We start from the raw sequence: 12,393 nt of genomic DNA, 5'->3' as shown, positions 1-12,393 counted from the left end.
TTATTTAAAATAAATTTTTATTATTTCAATGTCCAGTTAGAACAAATAAGCCCGCTTTCACATTTAGTTTTACATGCTTGAAGGAGTAAGACCGATAGTTGTTTCATTTTTGTGTCAAAATCCAATGACTCTTCCATCTCATTAAAAGATTTTGGAAAAAGAGAGGACGGAAGAACTATTGAAAGTCAAAATACAACATTTTTGTTCACCGACCAATCCCTCGAAAGGGTTGCCGTCTAATGGGTACACGAAAAGAATTGTGGAAATGAAATCCTGATTATATTACGACATGCCTCTTAGATTGTTCCCATTTAGCTTCACGTGTAAGGTAATTTTTAAAAATATATATTCAAATTGTCTCGTAGATCTTAATTAAATGTTTCAAAAACACATTATTTTAATTTTTATTAAAAAAAATTGAATAAATAACGGAATAACCAAACAAACCTATACAATTAGATTGAGTTGAGTTTATTATTTAATAGTTGTTTGAGTTAAAAAAAACATACCATTCAAACCTATTTTTCTTTTTAAATAAGACCGATACTACATTCGTATCATGGTTCCTATACGAGAAAAATCATTTAAAAATAATTCATTTTAAACATTGTTATAAACTTTGTAACGTATCGTTAGGATCTTGTCGTCGGAGCCCGAGAATTCCGACAGGTGCTAGAGCTCTCGGGCAATGCCGGGAAGCCCGCATCCAGGCTCCACGACACGCCAAAATCTCCCCCCACGACCCTCCAAACCTTGAGGACTTCAGGAAAACACCAAAAGGAGCACCAACAACAGAGGAAAGAGTGAGAAAAATAGTAGAGAGAGAAAGAACCCAAATGTCTCCGATGAGGAGTAGAAGAAGGATAATCTGTCGGATCCGGATCTGGGTCGGACTCAACCCATGACCCGACGCCTGCGACTGAGACCTTTTACCCGAACAAACCCGAGGCCCAACCCGCGACCGCGGCCCAGCTTGCAACTCGCGACCTGCAACCCACGCCTCGACCCGAAGTCATCTGCACACGACGTGGCTCACTTCTGTTGTGTCACGTGCAGCAAAAACATCCCCTCAGCTCCGCGGCTTGGCTCGGCTCGGCTCTGCTTTCGCGGCTCTTTCGGCTTATTCGACTCAGGAATTCTAACTTTAATCTGATTTCCACCGCTCCGACTCTCCCGTACCTGTTCTCGGCCTCGATTAAGGTAATTAAGGTCATTTTAGTGTCGTATTTCACAAATGTCAATTGAAATTATTATTATTTGTGAAATACTAACGACAGGTGTAATGCTAAAAAAAATCCATAAAGTCAACAAAGGGGCAAATGAGTCATTTTTCCCCTCCAGCCATTATACGGGTCCATGAATGCCCACTTAGAAGTTGAGAGGAGATAGGAATCGCCACAAAATCTCGTTGGACCACCGCCAGACAACACCTTCAGTCGAGGCCTAAACAGAAGAACTCCTTGCTTGGAAGGATAGATAGGTTCGAGCGGCCGACACTCCATTTCCATCAAGATTATTTGAGTCCGCAAGGTAGGTTCTTGATCAACCTTCTTCAGATCTAAGACCCTCCTCAATGATTCTAGATTTAGATCTAGAATACGAAAGTTGCTCTTCTCAAAGATTCTTACAGTATGTTCAAATACGAAGGTTACTTTTTAAGATCTGTGAAGAAACTTGATCGAAAAGGTGACTGAGATCAGAACCCCGAGAAGTCATCCAAGAACAGTAAGAGAGAAAGAACCTCTTTCTGACGATCATATCTCGTTCTGTGTTAAAGTAAAATTTAAGAAAAAATTACCAAAATGTAGAGTGAGTTTCCATCTAGAACTTTGTTGAAGGGACCATATGGAAACGAATTGGTTGGAGGAGGGGAGAGAAATTTGTTTTTCGGTAGCCACGTGTTGACCGGTGGGTGGTGAAGCGTGGCTTGGCAGGTGGAGGACATGCAGTAGGCACCGATTGGAGCAACGCAGCCCTAGCAAAACGGCGACACGTGTCGCCTGGGAACCCTACCTGACTCTAGATCCACAGATCGATTCGACCCAACTTGCAACTCATTGGCCTAAACCAACCTGCGGTCCAACCGAGTGAATTGAACCAGCTAACCCGCAACCAAACCGACCTGAACCGGCCCAAGTGAACCGCGATTATACTGAAAGTACCCGCGCGTGGTACTCATGTGTGCCGCCTGCGACTAGGCTTCTTCCCGGCGCGTGTAAGGTCTATTTTACTTCGTTTGAATTGTCTTAGTGTTCAATTATGCTTTAAGCTTGCGCTATATATATGTATGTGTTTAATTCATGCTGAAAGGAGGATGAGAATTTGTGAATTCTGCGCTTCGGGAGCTTGATGGATGTTATCACCCCGTTGAGCATGTATGTTTATTTTTGTATGAATTATGTATGATGATGTTGGATAACAGTTGTATGCACACTCAGTTAGTTTTCATGATCCACTGTAATGATAAGTCTAGGGTTTTGTGGTTAGAGTGACAAGTCACTAAGTATAGACCTAATCTTTCCTATAAGAGTCTAACAAATCACCACGGCATACAAACAACCTCAGGATTACCCTTACTCACGGTACCCGAGAGTTCATAAGGGTACCTGATCTATAGTGATGCATCCAAGAAGGAACTGTGATGTATGTTAATGCAATACAGGAAGGTCGTTGCATACGCGTCCCATCAACTAAAAGAATACGAAAAGAACTACCCTACCCACGACTTAGAGTTGGCCGCCATAGTGTTCGCGCTAAAAATTTGGCTTTCCTACCGATATGGAGAGAAAATCCAAATTTTCACCTACCACAAGAGTTTGAAATATTTCTTCACCCAGAAAGAGTTAAACATGAGGTAAAGAAGGTTGTTAGAATTGGTGAAGGACTACGACGTTGTAACAACCTAAAATAATGATAATATGTATTTTGTATGTATGCGTTGTGTGTTTGATGATGATGATGATGATGATAATAATAATAATAATAATAATAAATAAATAAATAAATAAATAAATAAATAAATAAAAAAAACGAAAACGAAGCAGCTGCGTCAAGTAGCTGTTGTAAAGGAGGATGAGGGGCGGCGGACGCGTAGACTGGAGGCGTGGGATGGATGAGTGGATGATTAGAGGAGGTGGAAGCGTATTAGGGCTGGATTAAGCTTTAAAAAGGAAGAAAAACGAAGATTGGTGATTCGCGAAAAACCCAGAAAACAGAGGAGGAAATTTTCTGAGAATTCGAGTTTTGGTTGCTTAAAATTGGACATCAATCGAGGGTAAAGGAAGAGGGGTTGTTGCTGAGGAATCGTTTGAGGAAGGGGATACAGCCACGAGCTGAATCGGACGGTAATTCGAAGGTAACGAAAAAACCCACATCACCGAACCTTTAAATCTCGATATCTTGATTCATACTGCATAATAAGTTATGAAATAAGGCTTGTTAGAACCATAATTAGAAGATCTATAAAGTTGTAGAAGAAATCAGAACGAAATTCGAGCTGTAGAGATGAAATTTTTACTTCGGGACACAACGGGTATTAAAGGAAAAGATTGGGGAAAATTGCAGAGAGGAGAGGTTGAAGACGAGCGCGTGAAGGACACGCAAGGCGCGTGGGAGGCCGCGAGTGGAAGTGCGACTGTGCGCGGGTCAGGCGCGTGAGAAACGAACCCCGACCTTGTGTTGGCGCGTGAGGGCGCGTGAGAAGGTATTTTGGCTCCCGGTTTGTCCCGTTCGACTCCTTTTGACCTGTCCTATCAAAATTGGTCTATACTTATGTTGGAATTGATAAAATATAGGTCTAATAGGAAGGAATTGTGTTGAAATACTATTAAACGTACATTCAAGGGGGAAAAGGAGTTCGCAACCAAGTAAGTAGCGTATCGACCTTTGAACTAGTTCTTAACTTGTTTTACAACATGTGAGTATGTTGTTTACTTGATTAAGTGCTTAATATGTTATAATGAGCTTTGATGATATTGAGTGTTTATTGTATATTGTGACTGCTTGCCTGTGATGTAAGCATGATATAAATGATTGTCAGAATGTTCTATGTGTTGATCATAATACATGTATGAAAGCATGCAGTAACTGTGAGTATGTTATGCATGTTAATGGAAAGGTTATGACTCTAGATATGCTTATTGGTTGTTGAGCTATGACTTGTTTATATGAGTATGATAGTCTACTAATTCCCGCGGGGTTCCTGGCCAACGCGCTGTGTGCTAAGTCAGGGAGCATGAGTACTCCTGACCGTTGGTATATGAGATAAACAGGCCGCCGGAGCAATTAGTAGACGGGCCATATTTGACCGAGAGCGAGTCTTACATACGAGTCCGAAAATTCTAGGTAAGCATATCGAAGGAGAGTCAGTAACCTAGCTGGAGGTAGCTGAGATACCTCATTAACGAATAGATGACCCTAGTAAGAGAACTAGGAGTCAGTGATGAATAAAACGTAAAAACACCTGGAATGATTAGTTATGAACCCGTGAATGATAAGCTAGCTACTTACTGAGTAATCTAATTACTCATCAGAATTATTATAACTTTTCTTTCCAGATGTAGATGCTGCAGGCCAGCCGAGGACGAGACCAGCGGGTTAGAGACTACTGGGAATCCATGTCTGGGTCTGTTTTGTAATTATGTTTTCGTTGTCAAGAATTTACCTTAGTCGTTTTAAGTTTTTTAAAAGTACTGTTTTATTTTCTTTTATTTTATTTTATTTAAAATATTTTACTGGATGTTTTTAGAAATATTTTTAATTTTATGATTGGATATCAGAGTCTCTTAATATTGTCGATAGTAACTCCTGTTAATCGCGTTGTCGATGAGCGGGTGTTACAGACGTAGATATCCAATACCACCCTGGAAAAGCAAATGTGCCCTGAGTAGAAAGACGACCCACTCGTCGGCCCTCATTACGAGGGAAGTAAGAGTACAAAAATATTTCGAGCAAGCCAACATAGCGTAGTGATCGAGGGAGTCATAGCACAACTGGCCCGACTCACAGTACAAGCCACGCTTAGGTAGAGAATTATTGACTCCCAGCAAGAGGACCCTAACCTACAAAAAATATTAAGCTACTAGTCGTCTAGTAGACGAATTCTCGAAATCCTCAGATGAAGGATTATTGTGTCAAGGACGCCTATGTGTCCCGACAATAGTGAAATTAAGAAAATAGATATTAAAAGAGGCACACAACTCATCATTTGCCATGCATCCAGAATGTACTAAGATATACCAAGATTTAAAACAACACTTATAGTGGAGAAGCATGAAGAGAGATGTCGCTGAGTTTGTGAGCAAGTGCTTAGTTTTTCAACAAGTAAAAGCTCCTAGAAAAAAAAAAAATAGTGGGGATGTTACCGCCCCTAAGTATACTAGAGTGGAAGTGGACTTTATAGTAGGATTACCCACAACGTTGAAAGGCTACACAGTGATCTGGGTTATCGTCGACAGATTGACCAAGTCAACGCACTTCCTACCTGGGAAAGCAACATATACAGTTGACAACTGGGCTCAATTGTATGTGAAAGAAATAAGACTACATGGAGTTCTAGTGTCGATAATGTCGGATCGAGACCAACGCTTAATGTCAGCGTTTTGGCGCGAACTTCAAAAAGAGTTGGGTACTCGCCTCAACTTTAGTGTTGCCTTCCTCCCCCAAGAAGATGAACAAACAAAGTGCCTAAACCAAATCCTAGAGAACATGCTACATGCTTGTGTATTAGACTTTAAGGGAAGTTGGGATTCCAAGCTCCACTTGATGGAATTCTCGTATAATAATAGCTTCCAAGCCATTATTGGAATGACACCATTTGAAGCCTGGAATGGGAAACGGTGTAGGTCCCCACTATGTTTGGACGAGGTAGGTGAGAGAGAGTTAGTAGGACCCAAGCTGATGCGAGTCACCAATGAGGCTGTCCAAAAAATTCGAGCGAGGATGCATAACGCTCAAAGTAAATAGAAAAGCTACGCCAATGTAAGGCGTAGAAACTTAGAGTTTAGATAGGGGACCTAGTATTCCTAAAGGTAGCACCCATAAAAGGTTTCTTGAGGTTTGGATGTAAGAGCAAGTTAAGTCTCAGATTCATCGGACCATTCGAGATTCTCGAGCGAATCGGTCCAGTAGCGTATAAGTTAGCTCTACATCCCTCCTTCTTAGGAGTACATAATGTATTTTACGTGCCGATGATGAGGAAATACATGATGAACCCTATCCATGTAATAGATTACGAACCCCTCCAACTCAACGAAGATTTGAGTTACGAGGAAAAACCAATAAGAATCTTAACTCGGAAAGTGAAAGAATTATGCAACAGGGACATGCATTTGTTAAGGTGCTATGGCGAAACCACTACACCAAGGAGGTCACATGGGAGCGTGAGGACGAAATAAGAGAAACATACCCCGAGTTAGTACGAGTTTAAGACTTTCGAGGACGAAAGTTCTTTTCAGGGGTATATAATGTAACGATCAAGAAATTTTTGCGACCCACGCAGAAACATGCTCCACGATCCTCTCCAAACGCCCATTCTTCAACCAAACAATCCTCAGCTAACTGCCTGACGTTCTCGATCACTTACAAAGAAAGATAGAACGAGAAACAGAGAGAGAGGATCGAAGAAAACTTTGACGAGAGTCCGAAACCAAACCCACAACCCAAAATTGCCATAACGGATGTCGGAAAGCTTGGTTAACACCACGAGGAGGATCCCCGATGACTACATATCATCTTAGGTTAAGTTTTGTGCCATTTTCCCTATCGGTAAACGAAGTAGAAATTTGGTTTCCTAAGTTTTCTTAGATCTGTGGTTCTCACGTGTTTTTAAGCCACGAGACTTCGAGGAAGAGAAAAGGAGAGGCAAACCAAGAGGAAGAGGAAGAGGGAGAAAAAGGATTGAAATGAACAGCAAGTCAGGTGAAGAAGAACGGACCCGTCGAATCCAGGTCAGACCCATCTGTGACTCGAGGCCCAAGACTCGTGTCTTCGGCTAACCCAACCTGCAGTGGCCCAAAACCTACGAACACCAGTCCAGCCCACAACCAGGGACCCGCGGCCGCCTCTGCAACCTGAACCACTGGTCAGCATGTAAACCCAAGGCCCAAGTTCCGCCTTGGCCCAGTAGCACACATCTGCAGCAGCCCAATAACTCGAGGCCCAAGTTCCGCCTTGACCCGACGCCATCTGCATGACGTGGCCCTGGTGCTGCCACGTGTCCACATGCGACAAAAACAGCCCCTCAGCTCTGCAGCTTGGCTCAACTCAGCTCAGCTTCCGGCGGCTTCCTCGGCTTATCTCGCTCCATTTTCTATTTCTAGCCCAATTTCCACCGATCCTCCCAAACTTGTTTTCAATCCCAATTAAGGTAATCTAAGCCACATTATATTTAGATTATTAATTTTATTGTGAAATACTTAGGTGACTAACGTGATAAGAAACAAACCCGGCAATGTTTGGAGCAATTCCAAGGAACGGGAGCTTATGTTAATTAAATTAAAGAGTATTCCGGCTAAGGCTAACTAAGTAAGTGGCCTTACTCTAGGATAAACTAGAAATTGTATGAGTTACTATTTAGAATTGTTTGAGATAATGTACATTGATTTATGCGATATCTGTGTTTACCGTGTATGAGCTGTATTGTATGATGTCGTACACTAGTGTATGATGATGTATGAGTTATGATGTTTGAACTATGATGCATGATAATGTACGTAATTTATATATTTCGATCTATGACGTACTTGATATGCTCGATGCACTTAATGACGTTATGATGAGTATGATGATTGCATGACGCTTATCTTAATATGTTGATGTTTTTCATATTAAGCATGCTATATGATGATGAGTGTCATATTGCATCATGTCGATAGATCGACCTAGGACACACCCTAAGAGCATGGAAATAATATTAAAATAAATATCTAACGAGCATGGAAAAAATGAGACTAGGGTTGTGTCAGAAGAGTTGATAAGATGAGAACTAGATAGACCTCATGCATGTTGTATGTACACATGCATAGGGATACTTCCCCTAGAGAAGATGGGTGCAGACACGCACAATATGATGAGTCGGTGATCATGGGGAGCATGACGCTAGGGGTTCTGTTGACCTTTGAACGTCGCTACAGATAGCTAGCTTGACCTGAAAGGTCCAAGGGGCGTGTGAGCCGCTTCGAAGTATTCAAGCCGTGTGTCTCATCATTTTTTAGGTAAAGGCAAGGTGCCCATGTATGGATGACGATGACATCGCAGGTAAAGACCATGACACGTTCATAGGGTAGTTGCATGTTTAAATTCCTAGTGTTAAGTTAGTATAGGCGGTCTTGAATTTCATGTTACTTTTAATTTATTTCATTTATTTTGTATTTGTTTTCAGTGTTATGTGCCAAAACACATAAGACCATGACAGTGTTTTTAAAGTTGAAGATGTTTTAAATTAGTTCGAAATTTATACTATTTATGATGTCATTTTAGAGAGTATATTCCACATATGGGCTAAGTAGTAGACGTTAGTAACGACTCTGAGTAGGTAAAAATTTAGGGGCATTACAGTATCCATGATGCATATATGTACTATGTCATGTATGAAAGGAAGAAGAAAATGATTTTGATATTATGCTATAACTTTTAAACCATCAGGACCTCATGCATTTATGTATGTCACGTACATCGGGATACTTCTTCGTTATGTTATGTTAGTACATACGCGTACCTTCGATATTTATGTTCGTCATGATATCATGCAAGCCTTTTCCTTTCTATTGCATTCAACGACATGATAGGGCGTTGTGCCTGACCAAGTCAGACCCAAGGGTACATATACGAGCCTGCCCAATGGGTCCATGTACGTGTGCGTGAGCTATGTGTGGGAAAGTACCATGCTACGGTATTAAAGAATAGGTCTCATCATGCATGTGTGTTTGCATTACCCAACTCTACTTACTTAGTGTTTCTTGAAATACTCAAGTCATGTGCTACTCTTATAATTCAGTTAAAGGTAAAACGCCCCTGCACGGATGACGATGAATGCTAGAATGACCATGAAAGTTAATATAGAACCATAGTATGCATTGTTTTAAGTTAGTAATTTTATAGGTGGCCTTTTATTTTTCGTATTCAGATATTATGATAAGGTTTTATTTTGATGACGTTATTTCTATTTCTCGTTTTAATCTAAACGTACAAATCCATAGTTTCATTTGAAACGTTTTATTCAAATGTCTGTATATGTTATTAAAGACATACATATAGTGACGTCTCTAATTTAGATAAGAAAATTAGGGACGTTACACTTATTCAATCATCGGCACACCTAAAGTAAAATAAAACGTACACATATAATTATTTAGAATGACACCAACATTATTCCACCGACATGATCACATTACCCGTTCACAATTGTACCACCTGCATACAAATTCAAACAAAAACCATATCAAAAACTGAAGTTATCATCATAATTAAAAATTAAGTATGAAAGGTTACCATTGGGATGGAGGATTTGGCCAGTGAAGTATGAAGAACAGTGGTTGCAAGCCAAGAACACATAGGATGGAGCAACCTCGATTGGCTGACCGGCTCGTTTCATCAGAACATCACTCCCGAAGCTTTCGATATCTTCATTATCGAATGATGCCGGGATCAATGGTGTCCATATCGGCCCAGGGGCGACACCGTTGACTCGAATCCCTTTACTTGCAAGCTGAAGAGCCAGAGCTCTAGTGAAAGAAACAATGGCGCCTTTGGTGGCAGCATAGTCCAACAGTTGAAGGTGGCCTTTGTATGCAGTCACTGAAGTTGTGTTGATGATTGCACTGCCTTCTTTCATGTGCTTCAGCGCATGCCTGTTGCCAAAACAACAAAGTCGAAGATGGTAAGAGTGATTAGGATTGAGTTACACGTCTTACTTAAATGTTTCGAGCTTCCCCTCAGGGTTTTTAATACGGGACCTCTCCTCCAATTCACCTTCCTTCAAGACCTAGCGTCCTTGCTAGCACACAGCCTCGTGCTCAATCCCCATTGGGGATTAACCTCCTCACTAATACATCGCCCGGTGTCTGGCTCTAATACCATTTGTAATGACCCAAATCCACCGCTAGTAGATATTGTCTTCTTTGGGCTTTCCTTTTCGGGATTTCCCTTAACGTCTTTTTTTTCATTCTCCTCCTCAACTAATGTGGGATCTCACAATCCACCCTCCTTCAGGGTCCAGTGTCCTCGTTGGTACTCGTTCTTTTCTCCAATCGATGTGGGACTTCCCCCTAGAAAATCCAGCTAACGTCCTTACTGACACACCACCTCGTATCTACCCCCTTTGAGGAATAGCCTCTTCACTAGCACATCGCCTGGAACCTGGCTTTGATACCATTTGTAACGGCTCAAATCCACCGCTAGCAGATATTATCCTCTTTGGGCTTTTCCTTTCGGGATTTCTCTCTGACGTTTTTTTTTCATTCTCCTCCCCAACCAATGTGGGATCTCACAATCCACCCCTCTTCAGGGCCGAGCGTCCTCGCTGGCGCTCATTCTTTTCTCCAATCGATTGGGACCCCCACCAAATTCACCTCCCTTCGGGGCCCAGCGTCCTTACTAGCACACCGCCTTGTGTCTACCCTCTTCGGGGAATAGTCTTCTCGCTGGCACATTGCCCGGAACCTGCTCTGATACCATTTGTAACGGCCCAGACCCACCGCTAGCAGGTATTATCCTCTTTGGGCTTTACCTTTCGAGCTTCCCCTCAAGATTTTTAAAACGCGTATGTTAGGGAGAGGTTTCACACTTTTGGGTTTTTCGTTCTTCTCCCCCACCGATGTGGGATCTCACATCGAATGACTCGATTGAGTCTAAAACAAAAGCTTCTACTCGATCTAATTCAACCCACGAACAACTTTAAAAGAGAGTACGAGGAAAAGTTTATTGCTTGAATCCTTAAATTAAATAAAACTCGAACCAAATCATAATTGGACCATAAAATAAGGACCAATCGTTTCAATTATTTGGTTAATTGATCAAACTTTGTGTCAACTATACAATACCTGACCATGAAGAACTGAGAGAATATGTTGGTTCTAAACACTCTCTCAAGCCTCTTCTCATCAATCTCCTCCACGGTCCCGGTGTACTGCTCGGCAGCGCCGTTGACCAAAATATCGACCCGACCGAACGCTGCCACCACCTCCTCAACCACCCTCTTGCATTCCTTATCAAACCCCAAGTCAGCTGCCACCGCCATTGCCACCGGCTGCTTGCCCTCCGCCGTTCGACACTCCCGAAGGATTTGAAGCGTGTCAGCAGCATCCCTATCCTCCTGCCCCTTCACATATGTGAATGCCACAGTCGCCCCCTCAAGGGCAAAGCAATAGCACACTGATCGACCGATCCCGGAGTCGCCGCCGGTCACAAGGGCCACCTTGTTGACTAGCTTGTTGGAGGGTTTGTATTCAGAGGTGGAAAACTGTGGTCTAGGGACCATGATGTACTCTTTGCCTGGCTGGGTTGGTTGGTGCTGAGGAGGAAACTGATGCCCTTTGGAAGCCATTTGGAAGATGTGGCGAACTAGCAATGGACAAACCATGTCTTATAAAGGCTATTGGAATAGGGACACGTGGTGGAAAAGAGTGTACAATTTGAAGTATCCAAGTTATTCCCATTAAGGACAAAGAGAGACATATGGACACGTATGTTGGAAAGACATCATTGCAAATTGAAACCTTGTATAGGACCCTTGTCGTTTGGCTCCTAAACATAAGAGGTAGCGGAACGTGTTTGGTCTATCATATCAAAAAGATGTAACGGTCCAAGTCCATCGCTAGTAGATATTGTTTTCTTTGGGCTTTTCGTTTCTGGCTCCCCCTCAAGGCTTTTAAAATGTGTCTACTAGGGAGAGGTTTTCACACCCTTATAAAAAATGTTTCGTTCTCGATCGACCCCCCCCGAGGCTAGAGTCCTTGCTGGAGCATGTTCCCTTCTCCAATCGATGTGGGACCCCTCAATCCACCCCTTTTGGGTCCCATCGTCTTTGTTGGCACACTGCCTCATGTGTCCTCCCCTTCAGGGCTTAGCATTCGCGCTAGCACATCGTTCGGTGTCCGGCTCTGATATCATTGTAACGGTCTAAGCCCACCACTAGCAGATATTGTCATTTTTGGACTTTTCTTTTTGGACTTCCTCTCAAGGTTTTTAAAACGGGTCTTCTATGGAGAAGTTTCCACACCCTTATAATGAATGTTTTGTTCTTCTCCCCAACCGATGTGGGCTCTCTCAGAAAGAAAACCCGAACAGTGACCATCAGATATTTTTGGTTGCTTGCATACAACTCTAGTTACACGTATGATCTTAGAAAAAAAAAAAAAAAACATGCAATTGATGAAGACTTGTGTAGGGCCATGA

The 12,393-nt window shown here is 42.2% G+C and overlaps 1 protein-coding gene across 1 annotated transcript; it reads right to left on the bottom strand.

The window, feature by feature from the left end:
• Positions 1–9,194: 9,194 nt before the first annotated feature.
• On the bottom strand, positions 9,195–11,556 carry LOC111461965 (NADPH-dependent aldehyde reductase 1, chloroplastic-like). The gene is made up of 3 exons (XM_023105609.1): positions 11,040–11,556; positions 9,490–9,848; positions 9,195–9,411 (listed from the first exon to the last, which is right to left on the bottom strand). The coding sequence occupies exons 1-3, from the start codon at positions 11,540–11,542 to the stop codon at positions 9,389–9,391; spliced, it is 885 nt and encodes a 294-aa protein (XP_022961377.1). The 5' UTR covers positions 11,543–11,556; the 3' UTR covers positions 9,195–9,388.
• Positions 11,557–12,393: the final 837 nt, after the last annotated feature.

This window comes from Cucurbita moschata, unplaced genomic scaffold (assembly GCF_002738365.1).
Source record: "Cucurbita moschata cultivar Rifu unplaced genomic scaffold, Cmos_1.0 Cmo_Scf00026, whole genome shotgun sequence".
In the NCBI taxonomy this organism is placed as follows: Eukaryota; Viridiplantae; Streptophyta; class Magnoliopsida; order Cucurbitales; family Cucurbitaceae; genus Cucurbita; species Cucurbita moschata.
This window is presented reverse-complemented; position numbering and strand designations above follow the sequence as displayed.

Bases quoted from the DNA above. Each gene is read 5' to 3' on its own strand.
- LOC111461965 (XM_023105609.1), bottom strand. From the start codon at position 11,542: ATGGCTTCCAAAGGGCATCAGTTTCCTCCTCAGCACCAACCAACCCAG. The intron at 9,849-11,039 runs GTATTGTATAGT...TTTTGGCAACAG, and splicing joins TCTCAGTTCTTCATGGTCAG to GCATGCGCTGAAGCACATGA. The intron at 9,412-9,489 runs GTAACCTTTCAT...ATTTGTATGCAG, and splicing joins CCAAATCCTCCATCCCAATG to GTGGTACAATTGTGAACGGG.